The sequence below is a fragment of the Cygnus atratus genome, chromosome 2, assembly GCF_013377495.2.
Source record: "Cygnus atratus isolate AKBS03 ecotype Queensland, Australia chromosome 2, CAtr_DNAZoo_HiC_assembly, whole genome shotgun sequence".
NCBI classification, from domain to species: domain Eukaryota; kingdom Metazoa; phylum Chordata; class Aves; order Anseriformes; family Anatidae; genus Cygnus; species Cygnus atratus.
The window spans coordinates 43,290,575-43,313,356 of NC_066363.1; the positions used below are offsets into that span (position 1 = coordinate 43,290,575).

At 43.2% G+C, this 22,782-nt stretch overlaps 1 protein-coding gene across 1 annotated transcript in view; it reads left to right on the forward strand.

The window, feature by feature from the left end:
* TGFBR2 (transforming growth factor beta receptor 2) overlaps positions 1-22,573 on the forward strand; it is a 58,972-nt gene extending 36,399 nt beyond the window's left edge. The window contains exons 4-7 of the mRNA XM_035549722.2: positions 3,524-4,323; positions 8,596-8,737; positions 16,838-16,965; positions 20,322-22,573. Of these exons, the coding sequence (XP_035405615.1) occupies positions 3,524-4,323; positions 8,596-8,737; positions 16,838-16,965; positions 20,322-20,501 (1,250 nt within the window). The 3' untranslated portion in view covers positions 20,502-22,573. The remainder of the gene's footprint in view (positions 1-3,523; positions 4,324-8,595; positions 8,738-16,837; positions 16,966-20,321) is intronic.
* The last annotated feature ends 209 nt before the right edge of the window (positions 22,574-22,782 follow it).

The following is a 22,782-nucleotide window of genomic DNA, read 5'->3' on the forward strand; positions in this document are numbered from 1 at the left end:
TGCCTGTTCCGCCAGGCTTTGCTCATAACAGTGCTCAGAAAGAGGAAGCTGCACTCCCATTTTTGAAATCATGGTGCTTGAGTCATAGGTATTTATTATAAGCAAATGAATATATTTGTTCTAAGATTCCTGCAATCAAGCCAGAAAATGTTGGCTAGCCACTATGCAAACATACAGATGCACTCTTGATTTTGATCCTGCCCTGAGTTGGAATGCAAATTCAACTCAGAAGTACCCCAAACTTAGCCTGTGCTGGAGGGCCTGATTTTGTTTCGCTCATATCACCAGTCAAAATCAGAAGTGGTTTCCTTGCTTTAACCAACCCTTGGTGCCACCAGCTCTTCTTTACTGTTGCTGTCACCTTTAATCTTGCTGGCATGCAGATCAGTCCCCTCATTCTAAGGCCAGGATCCTGACACCCAGTTCCCCCTGTTTGGTGCTCATTCTTGCTCTTTCCAAGCTTTGAGTGAGACTTGTCTAGTGTCTTAAAAACAGAAAATGAGTACACCTTACCTCCCTGCTGCTTTAGGTGCAGGATGTGCAGCCACATGCTTTTTACCCCCTGCCTCCCTACTTCCTCCACAGGATGCTGCCGAAGCGGATATGTCACTTTGCAGCAGGGATGCAGGACAATACAGTGCTCAGGGGAAGTGGTAAAACTGCTCAGCCTCAGAGCAGTTTTTTCTGCTTCTGCTTTGATTAATTTATTTTTTTCATTCTTTTCCAAATGACATTTGCAACATCAACAGTTTCTGTCTTCCACCCAGAAATCCCCAGTACCACAAGCAGAGCTTTCCCTTATGCAGAAAGAGGAAGAAATAAAGCATCTGTGAAGCCTGCTGGAGACTTCTCAGCTGTAGGCCTAAGTAATACAGCCTGCACTCAGACATATGGGAATGACCAGAGACCCTCACTGTATCCAAAATGGTGAAGAAATGAAGGTTTTGGATGAGTTTCTTCTCCATTAGATCTACATATGCACCAACTACCTCTAGCTGCTTGGAGCCTAATACATCTCGGGGTGTTTTGTTTTGTTTTTCCCTCATTTAGAAAGACATCTGTATTTTAAATATCCGAGCTACATACTGCAAAGTGGCAAAGTAAAAGGGCTTAAAGTGTTCTGAGGAAGCACGTACACCACATAATATAGATTGCAGAGGATGATATGTTGCTCAGTTGCAAGAGCACAGTCCAAACTTCAAGCGTTCTTTTTGGTGACCAAGGGAAAACAACAACGGAACTCATATGAGCATTTAGCTCATAAAAACTATTTTATCTGGTTGTTACAGATCACAGTTGCGTTTATAAAATTGTGGCAACACAAACTCAGAGCCATCCTACAACAGTCAGTCCTCTTCCACCAGGGTGTTTCCCTAGTTCTTTATGAAGTAGATTTTCTGAGAGCAAAGTATTCATGTGGGAATAAGCAATGCAAATCTGTTTACTGACAGTGACATTGGCCATTCTAAATATAATCCTCCAGTAAGGGCTATAAAAAAATGTATTTTTTTACCCTCTTCAACAAGTTGAGAAGTAGAAGGGCTGCCTGTAATCTGTGATTGTACATTTAAGTATAGGTATGTTACTAATGTTTTGTTGCCAGGGAAAATTGCTTGAGAATAAGGATTTGTGATTTGCATAGGTGTGAAAGAAGGGTTAGGCTTAAAAGGTTAATTTGCATGAATGAAATAAATTCATGTCTTTGTTGGTGTAGCACAGGTGCTGCTAATGAATGCCACTAACCTGTGCTAGCTGGAAATGTCAGTTCTAGAAAGACACTTCCTCTTCCTTGAAACCCTGTGAGAGATGGTAGGATTGAGTTATTTGCTCTACACTGACTGATGAACCTTTCAAACAGAGGAAGCACATCCTGGTTCAGGATTCGGGCCTTCTTCCAAAAAAAGAACATACTCTTCAGATGTCCTGTCACCTGCCTTTGAATAGCCAGTGGCTCCTGCTGCTTGCCAGCTAGCTGTGCATTCAACATAAAAGTGATTATAAGTGAAACTGAAGGGTCAGAGGCACTGCTCATTCTAATAGCAAATTCTTTCCCCCCACCCTTTTCAGCACTTTTCCCTTAATTTTGAGAGACTTTTCTCATGCACCGCTTAGGGGAATCAGAGGCTTACTGTTACTGTAGTTAGTGACAATTTCCCTTCAGAACGTATTAAACTTTTTCATATTGACTTATTTGGCTCAATGCACAGGACCTGAGTCAGTGACATGGCTGTAAGCATCCACCAGTGTCGTATCGCAAACACTAGCCACTTGCCTAACTTCTGTTACAGCGTCAGTTTTAGTCCATTCAGGTTAGACCCTCAGGGCTTCTTCCAATTAGTGACCTCCACTGTGGAAAAGTAATGCAGTACATTTACTGTGACTCAGAGGAAGAAATAGGCTAACAGAGTATGTTTTCATCATGCAATCAAACCAGGTTCAGTTAAGTTCTGATTCCCTTTAGTCTGTTTTAAGAATAAAACCATTCTCTTTCATACTATTTATTTTCCCTAAGACATACCCCAGATTGAACTAGTAGGGTCACTTCTAGGGTGTGAGGGCATCTCAGAGAGGAATATGTTCCTCTCTGTTCCTAGAGCGTGTCCCTATTCAATAATATGTCTCCGTTGTCCTTTTATTCCCTATCCCTATGTACCTTACCTAACAATATGGTAATGGGTTTACATCCACTAAGGAGCTTGGAATGAGCTATCTACAGTTTTCTAACAAGGCAGCCAGAGTAGAGCCAGCAAGTGACACGCACAGGAAGTTTTCAGTTACATAAATCCATGCAAAAAGTGCATGGGGGATGACAGTTCTCAGATGTGCCATACGTGCCTGATTGTGCCTAAAGGGTTCAAACACCTGTGCACATGCAGGTGTTTGAATCTGTTGTAGTAACACTTTCACATATATCAAAGAAAGAGAATGAGTTTTGTTTTTTAGATTCATGTGCAAGCGTACATTTTGTGCTTGAATATTAGCAGGCATTATTTGTGCATGGATAGGCTTCCTGAAGATGAATTTATACGGATCCTACTGAAATATACTGGATCTGGCATGGTAACTGGACAGTTGGGTATTCGTGTGCTTCATTGTCTATTTACTTATCACTCCAGTTCTTTGGAGAAAAATTAATGTTTTCTTACAATTACTGGTTAAAGGGGCAGAAGAATACATCACCAGAGTAAGTGCAGGGGACTTTGGCTATTGTCTTCAGGAGTGTGAAGGTTTCATCCATAATGTATTAAAAGCTTTAGAGAAGAACAAAGCTATTAAATTACATTAGTTTCTTGTTCATTTAAGTCTGGCTCCATATAAAATAAGCAGACAGGGAAGTCCTGGAAGCCTATATGTAAAAGAACATTTAGAGGCAGGAAGGTAGTGATAATTTTTATTATTTACTGTTAGTGGAGGAAATCATGTATTGCACACTGGATGAAAATTGTAGGTTACTGACAACTTCCTGTATACACAAATCTATGTTGTCGTTTAATGTATGCCTTCCTTCTGCTCTCCTTTACAGATGACCCCCATAAGCCAGAGGAGAAAGATGAAATTTCCAAAGTCACAATCATAAGTCTTGTCCCCTTACTGGTGATTTCTGTTGCTGTGATTGTTATCTTTTACGCCTACCGCACTCATAAGAAGAGGAAGCTTAACAAGGCGTGGGAGAAGAATGTTAAGCCCAGGAAACATAAGGACTGCAGTGACGTTTGTGCTATTATGTTAGATGATGACCGTTCAGACATCAGCTCTACCTGTGCCAACAACATCAACCACAACACAGAATTGCTGCCCATTGAGTTGGACATTGTCGTTGGCAAAGGAAGGTTTGCTGAAGTGTATAAAGCCAAACTGAAGCAAAACACATCTGAGCAGTATGAAACTGTGGCAGTGAAGATCTTCCCCTATGAAGAGTATGCCTCCTGGAAAACTGAGAAAGACATTTTTTCAGATGTAAACCTCAAGCATGAGAACATCCTCCAGTTCTTAACAGCAGAGGAGCGTAAGACAGATCTTGGTAAACAGTATTGGTTGATCACTGCCTTCCATGCTAGAGGAAACTTGCAGGAATACCTCACACGGCACATTATCAGCTGGGAGGACCTCTGGAAATTGGGTGGATCCTTGGCCCGAGGGATTGCCCACCTTCATAGTGATCACACACCCTGTGGTCGCCCCAAAACCCCTATTGTGCACAGAGACCTAAAGAGTTCCAACATCCTGGTAAAAAATGATTTAACCTGCTGTCTCTGTGACTTTGGGTTATCCCTGAGGCTGGACCCTTCTCTCTCTGTGGATGACTTGGCCAACAGTGGGCAGGTAAGTTAAAAGTTTGAAGAGGTGTGGTATGTGATGTAACAGCTGGTGTGTCCATTCCTGGGGTGAAAAGAGGGGATTAAAAGATATATGCTGCCATATTTACTTAAAATCACCAAAAATAAATGTGACTGTTTTTTTTTGTGTTTGTTTTGTATATATATATATAAACGAATAGGCTTTAAATTTAACATTAAAGCAACAGTAAGAGAAGTGCAATGAAGGTTTGTTCTGATCAGAGAGCTGCATATGTATATGATGCCACCATCCTCTCTATACATTTACATTGAAACAAGTATGAGCTTATTAGCTACGGTTTGTGGTGCTGCTGCAATGCACACACACGATAAGGATGTGCTTCATATTCTGAGGTTAAGCCACAGTTTTCAGGCCTTGCGGCACTATGGTTTTGTGTGAACAGACCCACTGCTGATGTACCCCAACTTATGTGAAGTCAGTCCTCTCTGTCCTCAACAGGCATAGGCAGATAACTGCAGTGATAGATAATCACTTTAAAAGGCCGAAAATAAACCCATTTAAGATTAGGGGACTTTCTCCACATGCAAGAAAATGTAAGAATGTCAAATAAAAATAATTGCTCTGTCGTTGCTTTTTGAACTAAGTAGCGTGGATAAGGCTCATCTACTTCACAGACATGCCACAAGGATGTTTGTGAATACTTTGAAGATGAATTTTTTCAAGTATATCTCTAAATATTGGCTCTTCTGATGAAAAATCCTGTAGTATAAATTCAGGCCATTTGTTAAGTGAATTAATTCCTAATTATGTACTATTTATAATTATACATAGGTCCGATTCAAAGCCTGTCCATTTACGCTGCCTTTTACTTTGCATGGAACTAATATTTTGGTTTAGAGAGTTTTCAGGGACAGTTCTTCAGGCAGTAGTGCTCTGTTGAGTTCATGGGAGCTTTGCTGTTGTTTATCAAATGAAGATCTTTCTCTTTGAAATTCTCGTTAGTATGAGGAAACTGCCCTGATCTCATTTTGAAAGGGTTTATTAACCACAGTCAGGAGTGAATGGTAACCAAGGAAGGCATATTTAAAATAATATAAACACAGCTCATGATCACATACCATTTTTCTCCAGCATGCCAGAGCTTTCTGGAGTCTGGTGAAGTCATCCCATATTGACAGTGATAAGACTGGTTCCATTCGGAGTAAAGTGAAAACAGTGTTTGGCAGTGCATGTCAGGGGCTCTGAAACTTAACCCCACCCACCCCACAGAGACTTTGCTTAAAGACAGCCCATATTTCAAGCTGATTTCTCTGGCATTGCTCACAGACGCTTGGAAATAAGAGGATAGCTTTGGTACTGTCACTTCCACAGTCCACGCTAATGCTGACAACAAAGCACAGTGCTGCCCAGAGCAAGTTACTGCTTTGAAATTGGGGCCCTTGGGCACTCATGTAGAGGCCCCGTGTTTTTCTTTGTTTAGCTTCGCTGAATCAGTGGCTGAGCTAGTGTTATTCTCTGTAGCAAGGGGTAAGGTGGCATGAAGTGGCTCCATGTTAACCTCCACCTTGTTTCTTCTGGGCACAGAAGCACCACCCACCCAAATTTCCCAATATGCCAATTTTAGTGCTGTAACTTTGTCAAAGGGCTCTTGCACAAGAATTGGCCTGATGGGTCATTTCTAAACTTAACCCGTTGACTTAAACCTTTTCCACCAGGAGGTCCAGTTTTTGAAGGTATATAATGGAGCTGACCCAAATTTTAATACAAGGAAACCTCTAGCTTCCTATGAAATAGAAGAGTTTAAGCATTTTACCATTTTTCTCGTCAGACTTAGACTGTGATATTCAAGGCAAGTTGTTGGGGTTACAAAGCCGTCTTCTTTCCCATCTACCCAACTACCTTCCACATGAAGCCATTAGTCATTATTGACTATACAATACCAGTGCCCTGAATGACTAACTGTAAACCATCTTTTTCTCAGTTTGTGTGGTCTTTTTAGTCTAGCCGTTTGGCCATCCATGATGATTAATTTTTGCAGACATTCTTAATGTGAGTCCATAAAGCTGGACCTTTGTCTGTTGTGTTCAAAGGACTGGCAGGTGCCAGGAAGGCCAGGCGTTCCTCATCTCGGCATCAGCAGCAGCCTTGTAACAGCTGATCTTCCTAATCAGATAAAGAGGGATATCCACTGCCCATCTGATTGACATACCTCAAGGCACAAAGCATCCCCAACAGCTTGAAAAAAATGTAAGGTCTGCAGTATAAAAGTTGCAAAAGTCGCACAAATTATAATATACCACAGGAAGAAAAATGATCCCTCACTAGGAGTTTTGGAAGAGAAGAACAGAAAGCAGACCAGTCATTGCAGAGAGAAAGCATTCCAGACAAATGATCAATTTTGAATTGCTGGAGTTTAGGCACCTAAAATGTCTTTGAGGCCCAGGACTCATGTTTCCCAAGATGCAGGAACAGTATCATTGACCCAAAGACCTCATAATCTAAATGCAGATAAAAAGACAGAGCAGAGTGGAACAGATGATAAATTCTAAGCAGGATGGAAATGGGATTAGCTTGATATCATTCTTCATGTCATTTTAAATTTTCTCTGCATTTCCCATTGCACTTTCTAGTTACAGGGCTTGAGCCTCCATTGTGCAGCTAAGCTGTGGAATCATTTTTACTGCTGCAAAGAGAGTGTGAAATGTTGCCAAACTAGAACAACACTTGGGACAATGTTAAGAATCGTATTTAGGCACCGTTCACTCATGTTGAAAACAGCAGGACTTGGGGCTGGGGAACTGTGGGACATAGTGTGCTGGTATCCCTTCTAACACTTCGCATGGGATCTGCTTGGGGAAGAAGTTGTGTATTGGGGAAGGGACGGAGGTTGGAACTGCCTCTTTTGTAGGGTTTCCATATGTTCATGTTCTGTAAGGCAGGGAGATATTGGTGAACTCATTGGTGTTGAGACATGATTATCCCAAGTAACTGTTCAGCGTGTCGGTGTTGCTCACATGCTTGGCCTTAATCACAGAGTCCACATGCTAGGGAATTTAACTTTGGGACTGATTGCTCAGTTTTTTGTTTTGTTTTTGTTTTGTTTGTTTGTTTTTGTAGTGGTTGTTGTTTTGTTTTGTTTTTTGCTGTCCTCTGTTTATATCAAGGCTTTAGCCCTACAAACATTTGGATATGGTGCATTACACTTCTTGCACCACTTTTTCCCATTTGCCCTGAGGGTGGGGTGGTAAGGCTTGTTTCCAGAAGCATGTCAAATGGGTCTCTCATTAACTGCAGACCCAATAACTGAAATGATCTTTTGCAGTCCTGCTTACCACTGGGCTCTGGACTGATGGCTGTAGTGCAGTCTACAAACAGCCCATTTGAATCTCAGGTCCTACTGCATCATCCACTTCTGCTTGTTCATTATTTGTGTAATTAAACAGTCTCCCATTTAAAGCTGTGTTTGCCTGATCAAAGACTTACGATTTTAGGAGTTTTCAAGACACGTGTATGTGTGTGTCTGTGTTCGTGTAATTTTTTGATGCCTATCCTGTGAGGAATTTGTTGTTAGAGAGCAACTGGTGCATGATCCAATAATCATTCCTTAAATCCTTCCTTCTGATAAAAACAGACATTTAAACTTTGCCTTCTGCAGTCAAGGTCATAATGTAGACCTCAGCAAAGCTGCTAAAATCATTGCTGAAAATTACTCAATGTGCATAAACTTTATGGGAACAGCTTTTGAAACAAAAAAGAGCTGATTTTTGGTTTTGCTTCAGATGTGTGCTTCTGCATTTAGTATTTGTGTGTCTGCTTTCTTCTGCCAGGCCTGCATTTACCACTTTCATTTTAAGAATACTGTTAAAAGAAACTGCCTGCTATGCAATATGCAGTGTAAAAGAATACAATGTGTTTCTTGCTCATCTGAAAGACACTTGGTCAGTGGCATTTTCTTCAGCCCCAGAGGGCAGAGTTTATCTCAGTAAACAGCCAGAGTGAGAAAACTTGTCAGTGCCAAGGTCATGGGCTTAAGGAACTATAAAGGGCTGCTGGTTTTGTTTGTTTGTTTGTTTGTTTTAGTGTTTTTCTTTACCAAGGGAGGTGCAAGTTGGTAGTCAAGACAATGCCAGATTCCCATGGCAGCAGAAAACATGACCTGTGCCAAGTATGGCTTGAATTGTTGGATACTTGTCAAATGGCACAGCTTCTGTGAAAGCTGAAGTCGCATCACAGCAGAATCCAAAACATGAATTACAGTTTCAGCTTGTGAGCTCTGCCCTATCTCCTCTCCTGCAGGTTGGCACAGCAAGGTACATGGCTCCCGAGGTTCTGGAGTCCAGGATGAACCTAGAGAACGTGGAGTCCTTCAAACAAACAGATGTGTACTCCATGGCATTGGTCCTCTGGGAAATGACATCTCGCTGCAACGGTGTTGGAGGTTAGTGCCCTCAGTTTTCTTCTCTCCAAAAGTGTGCTTGGACAGACATGCTCTTGTGGTTGTCTGTGGGTATGGGTGGTTCTTTTTAGGTCTCACTGACTGTTCTAGTGTGTCTGGATACTGTAATCTAACAGGCCTTCAGTAGTATAAGACGTACATGTGCATGAGCAGGCTAGAAGGTCAAGCACCTGGGAGCATGAGAAAATCAGTCCCCAGTTGCTGTAAGGATAAAACTGCTGTTAAGTAGACCACTTTTATTAAATTATTAATAATTATTATAAAATATATAAATTAATAATAATTATTATTAGATTATTAATGTCTGTTTTTCCTTAAACTACGGCATCTTGAGTAGACATGGATTGACTCTGTCTGTCCTCCCCCAAAATGATTGTAAATATAAGAAGCTTTGAAATATTAATACCAAGAAGTGGTATCTGTCCCCCATTTACCCTCATGGAATGTTCACTCTGAAACCTAATGAGGGTCCAGTTAAGTGTCACATTAACTAACTGGTCATTTCAGCAAGAGCCATCATAGGGATACAAAAACCTTCCTGCTTTCCTGAGATCCCCAGCTGCCACTTATCATTTTTTGTGATGTTGCAAGAGATGATCCACATGAGAAACAAGGGATGTGCGTTGTATTAAGTGCAGTAGCAAAATGAAAATGAGTGGAATTGAATATCAGAACAGCTCCAAAGAGAGCTGCTTTACTTGTTCATATTCAGAATTTGTTCACAGAAACAAAATCTCCATTTCTGTTTTGCCTAAAGCTGCCCCTGAATTCCCAGTGTGCAGCACTGGTATGTGCTAGAAATCACAAAAGTTGCTGTTGAGATATCTGCATTACATATTGCCATGTTTGAAGATTTTCACCTTACTTCAGGGACTAAAATAAGACTAAGTTAAATATAAAATTCTTCTGTCTGCTCGTATTGTCTAGTAATCATTCTGACAAAACCTGCTGCACAGTCCAGGACTCCCACAGGCAGTCTGAGAAGTGAGGTTGTTGCAGATAACACTAATGTGGATATTACGGTAGACATGTGACTATGTTTTGATTTGTTACCCTACTTCCAAAAGTACAGAGGCTCCCTTTTCCTTGGACTTGGCACAGTTGCATCTCAAAGGGCTGCCACAGAGACAGGACAATCTGGCAGGGAAGAGCACTACAGTATGGGGAACATAGTGTACAGGAGGGAAACCAGTGTCCCTTTGGAAGATGTACATAGCCGCTCCTTGTTTCTCTACTCACATCCATGGGACACCACAAGACCGTCCACCGAGGTCTCTGAGGCCACTCTGCACAACAGCTGTGCGGCTGCACCACGGTGTCTGTGTGCAGGAGGGAGGAATGCCTCCATCTCAGCCTCCCGCTCTGTCTGACCAGCATTTGGTCTTTGTGGGTGGGCCGCCCTGTGGGCAACAGATTTGCCCCTATTTGCACCCTGCCAGGAAAGCTACAAAGCGAGTATGTGTGCAAACAGCTAGCGCTAGCATAAATGCATGAAAAAACATTCTTTTCTAGTCAAATCTTTCGGGGAAAAACATGTGGTGCCTCAAGAACTGAAACTCAGTCTGGCATGTTCCAAGGCAAACCTATCCACATTTAACTGTTGTGGTCATGTATGTTTCTAAATACGTTGGCACAACTTCAGCCTTTCATTAGCACTTTGTAAATGTGGCTGAGGAGATTTAAAACGTGAGAAAAGGGATCTTTGCCCTGTTTCTTGAGCTGTCTGTTTCTTGCATTTAGGAACACACGTTATTAATATAAATATGAGCTGCTCACTGTGGATTCTTTTATCTTTGCTGATGCCTGAGTCCCGTCCTGGTCATATTTGCTGAGCACAGTGAAATGGAGGCTGTAGCAAGAGCAAACCTTATTGCTGCTGTTCTCAAAAGGCAACTGCCTAGAAGAGGATATAAAGGGAGTTTCATAAGGAAGGAAAATCACCAGCATGTTTAGCTGGAAGAGACTGACCCATTATAACCTTGAGAATAAAAGCTGAAGTCATTTTAGGAAAAAGAGAGATCTCTCTGGCCCAGCATACCCTTTGCTTTCAAGGCGGAGCTTAACCCCCATCTCCTGATTTTCCTTACTCATTTCATCCCTCAGTTATCCTCATCTCCAGAAACACACTTCTTGAATTTTGTTTCCATATTCCAGTCATCTTTCCAGGTGGCTGAACTCCTTAGCAAAACCACGGGAGTATTTGGGTAGTTCTGTAGGGGGTGGAACTTGGGTTTAGTGTCTTCAACCACAGCAGCTAAAAATAACTCCCAGGATGTACCTCCCTTAACTTGTCATTGGTGCTGAGCTACAGCAGCATCGCATGGTTTCTCTCATTTCCTTCTTAGATTTTCCCTTGGTTTGTGCAGGCTGATTCTTTGCAACCAGCTGGTAAAATAGCCTTACAGTGTTTCATGACTGCAGCTCCCCCTCTGCTTCCCTTTCCATCTGTCACCCATGAGGCTCCCTCCTCTCCTTGCACCCTTCCCTCTGCTCATGCAAACCCCTCTTGTCTTTCTGAACTGATGGGCTCTGAGAGAAATGACCTCACGTATAAGCCAGGGTAGGCTGACCTGACTGCAGCCAGCCTTTCCAGAAGAGCCTAAAAGATGTAGACGCCGTCGTTCCAGCACAGGCCTGACTGCAGTGTGGGCTCCCTCTCGGTAGAGCAGGTCCGTGGAAGTTCAGAGAGCAGCTGAATGCAGAGGCGGTGGCATTAACAACTTTCAACAATTAGGGAAGGAAGCATGTGGGGGGCTAATTGCCACTCAGCCACGTAAAGGTAGGGTGACTTACTTCTTCTGCAAAGGGAGGTCTCAGGATTCGTTTGTCAATGCGCAGGTGTTGGGTGAGTGTGGGAGGTGATGGAGGCAGGTTCTTTCACTGCAGCAGCTTTGTCGAGCACAGTCTCTACAGCATGCCAGGCCTTTGCAGTTAGCAGACGTTTAAACAAAAATACCCAGCAGCATAATCCATACTGTGAAGCTGCTGTAGTAAATATGCAGGTGGGGATCAGCTTTCGAGAAAGGCTGTGCTGTTCATTGTTACTTTGTTGTGCTAAATATGGAGAAGCAGAAATGGGGCACAAGGGAAAGGGAGACAGAGGCAAAGATCGAGTTTGACTGATTTTTCACTGGAGTATAATTTAAGAGGCATATTTAGAAACTCAGCAATACTGCTTTGGGGAGAACTTCAACTGCTCCACACTGCCGTTAACTTGGTATTTCATTCAGTGTAACAGCTGTGCACCAGATGCTGCACGTTGCAAGAAATATAATTTTCATCTAAACCACTTGCTTTCAGAGCGACACAGCTTTGGCGACTGAGGCAAGTGTAATTTCTCCGACAGCCTCCTAGAAAGAAAAGAAAACCATCTGCTTTGTATCGGAGCTGCAGCAGGCAGGGGACTGCTGGGGGCGGCAAGGGAGGAGAGAAAAGGGAACCTCTGGATGCACAGGGCTGGTGAAGAGGGAGAAGAGAGACCCCTCAGAAAATGGCACTGTTTCTCGTGCAGTGTTTTACAGCCTGCAGTGTTGGCTGGCTTTGGTGCAGCAGCATAGCTTTGTTTGAAGTGGCATCCTTGCTTTACCAGAGCTGCGTTTAATGCGAATAAAATCTTTAGTTAATCTTATGCTTACTTGGGAAGAGTCAGCCAGGAGTTGCAACTAAACATTTGTGCATCCTGTACCCTGTGAAATACTCAGCATTCATCGTGCTGAGCATGCAGAGGTGACAGTGTCTGGTGGCAGGGAACATCTTGATGGCCTGTGCAGTGGGGCTGTGCCTGCACATTAAGCCCTGAGGCCTCTGCAGCTGGGGCCAGATTTAAGCTTCTCCTGCAGAGAGGAGCCCACGTGGGGCATGCCTGCATTGCAATGGCGTGTGGTGGCATGTATCCCTGAGCTGGTACATCCACACAGTGCAGCATCGCCCCATGACAGCAGCTCATCTCCCAGAAATTCCCCGTGTGTCACCGCAGTACTACATGTGGGGTATTTGGTGCTGTCCTTCCACAAGCCCAGGTAGCAGCAGATAAGATCTCCCTCCTGGGTTCTGCTGCTTTCCCACCTGAGGATCCAGCACACAGTGACTAAGCAGCCTGTAATCATATGCTGATGGCAGAGCTCACATGCCCCTAACCCTTTGGAAGGGTGGCTGTGTCTTTGACCGTCAGATGTGAAGCCACTTAAAACGTGTCTGCGCAAGGGAAACTGCACAGTGAGTTCACTCATCCCAACGCATCCTCACCCTTCCCAGCTGACATTCATATTTGAAAGGAGTGGAACTGGGAAATCTAGGGAAAATGTGAAGTAAGCGTTTGACAACTCCTTAAACTTGGCCATGAAATGGCTTTTGAGCCTTGCACAGTCCCTTTGTGCAACAGCTAAATAGATCCACCGCCTAAATTTCTCTAGCATGAAGAAAGCCACACTGTATGCACATGCAGATGCATGTGTGTGTATGTAAGCTCTCAGTAGCTCCACCATCGATAGATTTCTCTCTTCTGTGGCTCACCTCTCGTAAACTCTAAAATGAGGGGTGTTTCAAAAGGACACGAAACTCCCAAGAACAAGCTCACTGCTGTGGACTGTGCTCTGTGATTTTTGCTAGTCTTGTTTCACCTCGCTCCTGCTTTAATTCTACAAATAAGCCTTCATCTGCTGGCATAAGGAGCCATCCCACAAAAAAAACCCAGCAAGACAGATCACATGCGGGAGCATTGACAGGATTTGCAGGTGTGTAGTTCTGGCCCGAAGGAAGAAAATGTCACTACAATGAGTTCAGAGCAGAAGATCACATGTGAGAGGCTTATTCCTCTGAGGAACCCACAGCCAAATTTTCCAAAGCATTCGTCAGGCACAACAAATAGAGATTTTCAGTAATAACTCTGTTTGAGGGTACAATCCAGTCCCAGCCTTTCTGAGAGTTATGGCCGTGCCAGTGTTAAAGGGAAGCAGAGGTGCAGTGATTATTAGTGCAAGGTAGCCCACAACCATAAAGATTAAATGCTGGGGGTTAAAGTTGAAGGAGCCCTGCCATTACTGACTTCTAAAGGTGCTGTAGTTCAGGATACCTGAGGTATTTATGGTACTTCAACCAGTTGTCATTTTTAGTGCCTGACTGGTCAAAAAACAATCAAAAGAAACATATAAGTCATGAAAAATAGATTCAGCATCTGTATATAGCTGTTCATGAGCATCTAGGAACGAACTTCTTAACCTACCTCAAACTGGCATCTGTTACATCCACTGTAGCACGCCAACATGATCCATGAATAACCCTAGCTATTACTGCAAAATGTGTCTGACACCTGAGATTCCCCAGCATAAGGATGATTTACTGCAAGAGGATTCAGTGGGCTTTTCTTTCTAAGGGAGAGAGAAGCGAGATAATAAATAGCAAGAAGATGCTGCATGCTTTTCAAACCGAGGGAAGGCATGACCATATTACTATAAAGTCGTTACAGAGAATTGGCATCTGGCCTCAATTTCTCTTTCTTTACAAACGAACAGTAACAACCAAAAAAAAAAAAAACACAGTCTTTATATTTAGAAGAGGAATGCTTATAGCATAGAAGGAATTCCTTGTACAGGGAAAATGTATTACAAACCTGTCAATTCCCTGGGAAGGCTTTTCCTTCCCCCACGTGAACCGTCTCATAAACCTCAGTGGCCTTCAGATTAAGCTCAGCAAGAGGGAACAGATCAGCAAGATCAGCACCATGGCACCAGCTTCCCTCTGTTGCACACTCAGACTCCTCTGAGGCAAACACAGAAGAGCAAACCAGAGCCTAGCTTGCAGGGATTTCTCGAAAAAGACGTATACGTGCTCAAAACAGCCTGTTCACATTAAAAGTAACCTATATGGTGCTGGGAACTTTCAAAACAACTGACAGTGCCACACCACGCAGGTGCCATTGTTCAACATTTTCCCTTGGTGCTTGTCTCCCCCCCGTGCTCTTTTCCAGCCTGTTCTGCCGCTCACACTGTGTCGTAATCGATTGACCCTAACAGGAATCGTCTTCTCTGCTATTGCAAGGAGATCTCTGAGCCTTGGCTAGTGTCCAGGACCACTTCTGTAATCAAACCCTACCCGATGGAGATGGTGTATAGATCATGCTATTTAGGTTTCCTCAGCAATCTTTACTATTTTGATTACCTTTGTAAGTAAATGTATCTGCTTTGTAATCATTGGGCTTGCACTGCATGGAAGTCCGGGTGTGACCAGCAGGATGGGAACTTCTCAGTTAACTTCTTGGGCTAAAGTCTTGTAAATTTACTTTGGCTGAATAATCTCAAACTCAGATTAATGTGGATGAAACTGGTATGCCTTCTTGTGGAGGGAAGAAAGCAAAGCAGACATTGGCCCTTGAGTCCAAAAGAAAGTAATTTACTTATGAGAAGATAGAGCTTGTGTTTCAGGACTGTAGACAAGCAGCAGAGAGTTGTGTGGGCAGTGGCCAGCAGCAAATGATCCAGGAGAGGGAGGGAGAGCTCTGTAGGAGGCATCTGTAGGGTAATCTGCTGGATTAAACACACAGTTTTTTTGCAGCTGGATCTATAAATGCTGAACATTTAAAGAACGAAGTTTAATATCCCTTCCAAAATGTTTGTTATTATGACTTGGGCTATTCCTTTAGAAATCCCCTCTCTTTTTCTGTACCATGTCAAGTCTTCTTCTCATGGCCATCACCAAGCAATGAGATCTACAGCCTGACTCTTAAAGTTTTGGAGAAAAGTCCACCTTTTAGTTATGTTCAATACTACCTTGTTTTTATCATGAGATATGTCAGTCAGAATGACCTGACCTATGCTACCTCGATGATTAATTACTTCAATATTTTACCATACTCTTACCTTTCTCTTCAAAGTAAGCAAAGCCAAAGCTTGGTGTCCAAAGCTGGGTACTTTTTCCGGGCCCTTAATCATTGTTATCACCCTTCTCAGAGTTTCTATTTACTATAAAATGCCCCTGGAGAGGACTGAGCAGTGCTGGATACTGTATTTGAACTTTGTTTGCAACATTATACAGCAGTACTGTGTCTCCCATCTTGTTCATCTCTCTTCACACATCTTCTAGACACTCGCATTCTTCAGCCTGCCTAGTAGATTACACGTCAGTTTTTTTTGCCCTCAATTAATTCCTAGAAAGAAATAAGAGGCAGCAGAACAGGCCAACTTCATAAATCTTTATCTAATACTAGCAAGTCATTAGGCCTGTGAGTAAATTCTCCATCTGTTCCCAAAGAAACCACAGCATTTTCTACACTGTGTCAGCATCTACTATAATATTTCCGCTCTCAGAGATTTCTTGAGTTTCCTCCAAAGGTCCCATATGTCTGCCTCTTCCTTTCTCTCTCCAAAGAAAAGCAAAGAAAATATGCAACATGCAAACAAAAACTAGAATGGCAGCAGCCCCTTCAGGAAGCCGTGCCCCCGGCATCATGGGTCAAAACCGACCTATTTTGGGAAAGAGGCCTAAAATAAGACCAGACCACTACGGGCTTGGTAATAAACAAGGGTAACATGGAAGCTTCCAGCACTGTTCTGTGCTGTAACTTTGTCCTTTTCAAGCAACTCTTTCCTCTAGCAATCTGGCACATTAATATCTATGACCTAGATTTCGGTGTATATTTCACCTGGAAAGTGTGTGGGGACCCCAGGGGACCTACAGGGGACCAAAGTAACCATTTCTTGCGAGCTTGGCTCAAGCAAAGCTCACCTTGAAGTCCCTGTGTGTTTTGGCTCAGCAGAGACTGCAAGGCTCCCAAACCATTATAAGTGACTCTGCTGCTCTGACTGTTGTTAATATGATTATGCACTAAAGGGTTTAAATGAGAACTGTCTAGTTGGCTAGGAAAGAAAAAGGGAGGGAGGGAGGGCGGGGGCACGTGGGAGAAACACATTTGAAATATTTTTGAACATGCCAACTGGCTTTGCTTTGTTTGGAGCTGGTCAGGCAGAGCAGTGGCACTGAGCAGCTAATCAGTGCCTCCTACTCCTCCGGAGAACAGCCAGCTCCCTTCACACTTGGCACCAGCACAGCCCAGCTGAATACCCTTGTGTTTGCTTATTCTCTTGGCAGAAGTGAAAGAGTATGAGCCCCCATTCGGCTCTAAAGTGCGAGAACACCCCTGCGTGGAAAGCATGAAGGACAATGTCCTAAGAGACAGAGGGCGACCCGAGATCCCCAGCTCCTGGCTTAACCATCAGGTAAGAGCACCACATTGAAGCAGCTGGGAGCCACGCCACACATTTAGCTGCTGCCCAAAGCCTGAGCCTTAGCTCAGCATCCTGCTCAATGGGAGGGATCTCTCTTTTGAACAGATCAGAGCTCTGCCACATGGTGACACTGATGCTGCCCATGGTTTAGACACCACAGTGTCATCATGCCTGCCCCGAAAGCACTGGAATTTCTACTGCCCACCAGTGTAATCAGAAAGTGACCAAACCAAAAAAAAAATTGGAAACCTGAGACTCAACAACCATCTAGACAGCCACAGAATAATTAGGGCCTCACAGCACACTGTGTGCAGGCTCTGAAAGGTCAAGGAGAGCAACTTCACACATGCATCCCTTCAGCAGAGAAAACACATTTCAGTACTTTATCATGGGGAACGGTCATAGTGGAATCCCAGCTGTTGACAGGTTTAAGAAAATAGGAAATGAGTCGTCAGCAAGCCAGTTTGTTTTTATTCTGTGTAGTAGCAGTCCTTTTCCCTTGCATGTCGGGAGGCACTCTGTCAGCTTTCCCTGTTCACGGACACCACGGCTGCACTTCCTAGGTGTGATAGTCACGGCCCGATTTCTGAGTAGCTGAAGCTGAATGGAAACAAGCCAAAGGCATGCATTTCTTCAATTCTGCTCCAAGCAGTTTTATCAGAAGAGATAAAATGAGACTCATGTCAGAGAAGTGAGGCTTGGTCATTCTGTTTGTAAATGCGGTATGTTGAGTGGTCTTTACAGATAAAAGGAAAGCACAGGGAACATTTATAAAAGCCCAGGCAACCACGACCAGCTAGCATTTCCATCAGGAGCAATATAACACTCCCTTTTTCATTCCAGTTGGGATGTTAAAATCATAGTCTAACACTTACTTAGGAAAGGCCATGTGAGTGGCTGTAATCAATCACTTTTCCAACCAGGAGCAACGCATCTGCTGCCTGATGACTGTGGCAGAGCGCAGCCCCTTCCTGGACCCGTGGTGTCATTCCTCATGTAGTCAGCAGTAACAAGCAGGATTATTGAGGAGGGGTGCTTTAACTGGGGAGGAGAGCTGTGTTTTGAGGGACACCTGGATATCTGATGTTAGCAGTACTGAAAGGCCCTTGAAATTTCTAGGAGCTAGAGCTACAACCGTCTTCTAACATACTGAGCTGGGAAGAAGAGGTTGTATTAGTGCTCACCTGCGTAGAATAGAAAAGTTATTGCAGAATTATTTTTCTTGTAATTGTGGATGAGCTAATAAAAGTGATCACGAGTTAATTGCAGTCGTTTTGTTTTCCGCAAAGGCAAAATGAAGTCCAAACTGGTAATATACACGTGGTACTTTAGAAGATCCCAATTAACAAAGCAGAAAAGATCCTGAGCCAGATCATTTGGGAGAAAAAAAAAAAAAGTAGAAGAAAATGCTTAAAATTAGGAACAGTGTGAGAACATTTCTGAGAATACTCAAAAGTCACGGTCTTCTGTGTGAAAAAAATAGAGCAGTGTAGAGAACTGATTAGGGAAAGAGAAGAACAACAGGAAAGTCTGTGGTCAGCAAATTGAGGACAATAAGTTTTCTCAAGAGCAAAAGGAAATCTAACTTAGTACCAATCCATTACTGCATATGAAAGAAAGATATGGCTTATGCTAACGCAAAGGCAGAAGCTGTCAGCAAATATTTCCGTTCTGTGTTTGGGAAGAGTCAAGTGATGCACATGTCATCGAGGTCAATGAAGGCCCCTATAAAGCAAAAGTCACTGGCACTTAAAGCAGGCCTCGGGCAGGGTTAGATGGCGTGGGGCCTTGCCTGCATTTGGGGCAGAGCCACTCCTGTGGGCAGCACGTTACATGGCAGCACAAACTGGCTGTGCCCTGGGGAGGGAGGCTCCAGGAGCAACTTCCAGGCGCAGTCAGCCAGCTGTAGGGCCAGCATCGGTGTGCCAGCACGACCAGGGCACCTGGGCAGGGAACCACCGGGGCTTGGGGTGCTCAGGGAGCAAGTTCGTGCCACCCACGCCCCCCGGTAGAGAGCATCCTGCCAACTGGGGTGCCCTGTGCTGCGCTTGCACGTTTCTGGAGCACACGCAGCTGGCTCCATCAGGGCTCTTTTGAGGCTCTGAGGCAGGAAATGGATGCCTGATAACACATGCACAGGACATTTAATGAAGGTGGATTTAATTCCCTTCGCTTGAGTCCCTTCAGAGTTTCACGTTGCACTGTCTGAAATTCAGTGACGCATTGGCTTCAGCGGGGCTGTGACAGTTTACAGCAGCTGAGGATCTGCTTTGAACTCCACAGAAGTTGCTCTTACTGTAATGGCTCTTCCATATTCATTTCCTTCCACTGCAGTCGTGTTTTTGTAATGAACTCATTATTCATCGTGATAAAATTCTGGAATGGATTTACATATTACATTTTTTCCCCCTTAATGAGATTTGTTGCACTATTGATTTCAAGTTAATGTTTAATATTTAATTTAATTTACTGCTTGTAATTTCAATGCCAGCAGAAAACTAATGCTATTTGTATACAGACAATAATGTTCTGCTATTAACATTGACATCAGTCAACATCACCAATTAGGTAAATTACGCAATTAATGCACTGTTGTGAAATGTTATTTTTTTAAATAAGAAGTTTAAGATAAATCCTACTTAATGGGCTTTTAGTGTCATAACGCAAAGCACACAATTTCCTGGCAAATACCTCATGTTTACAAAATGCATTACAAAGATGCAACTGTTTTTTGTTCCTGTAAACATGTGCATCAGCATTGAAATGAAGGTTAAATAGTTACATCTGTGAGTGACATGTGTTTAAGTGTTTGTGGGCCTGCGGCCCGTATTTGCACATAGTTTTAGTTAGTCTGCAGGGAATTCATAAAGGCTGATGTAGGGCCTGATATTGCTGGCAATCAGAATCTGTTCAAAAAAACCGTACAGAATTCAGGCACACAAAGGGATGGATGGGTTGAGCAGGACGTCATTATCCAGGCAGTCTGATCATATCGATTGGAACAAAAACTGTTTGATTCCCTAATGCTGTTCCAAACCATCATTTTTCTTATTATAAAGTATCAGAATATACATCCAGGTATGACATTACCAGTGATGTAAGCTGCTGCAAGTACGGTAGTAGGGTGTTTTTTCTAAAAAATATAATAAAAAAAAATGCCACTGCCCCCATGCCCCCATTACAGTGACAGCAGAGCCCAAAAAGCACCTCGGGGACTGGTTCTGTCACCTCCAGCACGCACAAATAACCCCCTGCACTTCGGAGGGCCTTAAAACAAACTCAGAGATGCGGTTTGGTGGTGACTCAAACTGTCCCCATCACAGCTGCTCTCCCTGTGCTCTCTGTAGGGCATCCAGATGGTGTGTGAAACCCTGATCGAGTGCTGGGACCATGACCCCGAGGCCCGGCTGACGGCACAGTGCGTCGCGGAGCGCTTCAGCGAGCTCAAGCACCATGACAAGCTCTCAGGAAGGAGCTGTTCGGAGGAGAAGATCCCTGAAGATGGCTCCGTGACCACTGCCAAGTAGCGTGCGCCCGAGAGCTCCGAAATGGAGGGAAGTCGCTCCTAAACCTTGGCGAAGGAAGAAGTCTCGATCGGTGCCTTGACTTGCTTCCTGGAGGACTGAGGCTGTCACTACTCCCTTTAAGCTGTGGCTCTGGACAAGGAGATGTGTTTGTGGGAGTTAAAAGCCAGGGAGCAGGTGTCATACCCTAGCATTGGCTGCCGGCATCATGCCATGTCATAGGAGGAGCTATGTATGGTAGCACTTCCTCAGGAAATGAGATTTGAGAATAGCCAATAACATTATGCACTTTATTAATGCCTGTATATAACTATGAAATTGCTATTTTTATATATATATATATACATATATATATATATATAAAATGTGTGTGTATGTATGTATATATATATATATCTATAAACAGCCATGCTCTGAAGGAAAGAGTTTTAAAAATGCCTCCAGAAAATTACCTGTGCATTAGAGATCCCTCCCCATTTAGGGAAAGAGCCTGGGGAGACTGGCATATCAGGACACTAGCAATTGTGCACTAAGCACTCTGCCAAAAAGATAGGAATAATAAGCAATAAGAAGATGGCTTTCGAAGTAGATGCTGTAAGCACCCAGCTGTGGCCCGGGAGTTCACAGTTGCAGGAGCAGTCTCACAGCAGAAAGGCGGATTTGGCTTTGCAGCTGTAACTATGCAGTCCTGTCTGCAGCACATTTCAGGAGGTTCAGGGATGTCTTTGCCCTCTCGCCTTAACCCCAAAGTCCTCACAGCATCCCACAATGGGAGTGTGAGGATGTTTGGCCCCTCCTGTATGTGTGTTTTCATACAGAGGTCATTAGCGTTACATGTTTATTGCTTTGAATTCATGCTGCTTGCAAGCAGGTTGCAAAATATCAGCAGGATGAGATTTCCCCTCCTCCCTTCCCCACCCCCAAAGCATACAAAGCAAGACATGGCCAGCAATAATCCAAGCAGATGTTTTATATTTGCTCTGCATTCTGAATGCAGGCAGTACTCTTTTTTTTTTCTCCCCTTTCCTTTTACCTTGATTGTGTTGTTGTAAGAACAAATACTTTTTCCATGTACAGCATGTCTAATTGCTTGACACACCATGGTTTGACTCTGTTCCATGCTTTCTAGAAAAAAGCAAGAGACAACACCCAGTGCCTGTATTTTTGCACAAGAACCTCAGAGCTGAGGGAAAGATCCATAACATCAGATTAATGTCATATCCTGCCCTCCACACTGCTTGCATGTAGGATAGCAGGGCTTCTGGTCTCCAAGATGTTTAGGAAGACAGTTGGCATTACATTGGACTTATATAAATGACAGCAGTGTGTTTAATAAATGCTAACAATTTTATCTTCAGGAGTTTTGCAGTGATTTTTCACTTTTTTTCTTGCCCTTGGCATGTAAGCAGGCCTTGGAAACTAGAAATTCAGCCAGTACAGACCAGTCCTGTGCAGGACTACATCCAGTGCAATTTATTAAACACCTTTGAAAGATAAACATTGATATTTTTCTAGAAGACATTGCCAAATAAGTCAACAGGAATCATGCTCATTTAAATGGGAGTTCAAACTTACGACAGAAAATATTTTATTTCAAATGGTTTTGTAAGCTTTTGTTTCATTTAAACTAAACTACTCAGAAATACTTAAACAGAGCTAGGCAAAATCTCAGCAACTACAGTGGAATTCAGAAGATGCTATGTCGAATTTTAGGGGGGAAAGGTGATTCGTGTTTTTTTTTTAATAAAAGCAAGAAGTGAGGGAGCTGCAGGGCCGCTGCCACCTATCGAGGCGCTGCCAGTGCCTGTGCAGGCCCGAAAGGAGGATCAATACTGACATTTATTTCTTTTTTTTTTTTTACTACTACATGTAAAGATTTTTTTTTTTAATTCTTTTAAGGCATACTTCACCTGTACATCGTGTATGAAATAGGAATGTGAACAATATATACTCTTGTTTATCAAATGTTTCAAGCACTTAACTTGCTTTGTAAACAGTGGTGGTTTTTTATTATTTTTTGTTTTGTTTTGTATAAATCAAATGTTTATTGGAGCAAATAAAATAACACCAACTCAGGTTTGTCTTTCATCTCTAGGGCATCCAGAATTAGGAGGTGCCTCTTCCTAAAATGATCTCTATCCTAAAATAACTCAAGCCCATCCCCTCTCACCGGAGGCCTGAATGTCATGCTCAGCATGTCCAGTGGCCCTTGAATGTCTCTCACTTTGCTGATGACACCATCCCCCAGCAGATCCTTGCCTTACACAGAGTACTGCCAGAGAAG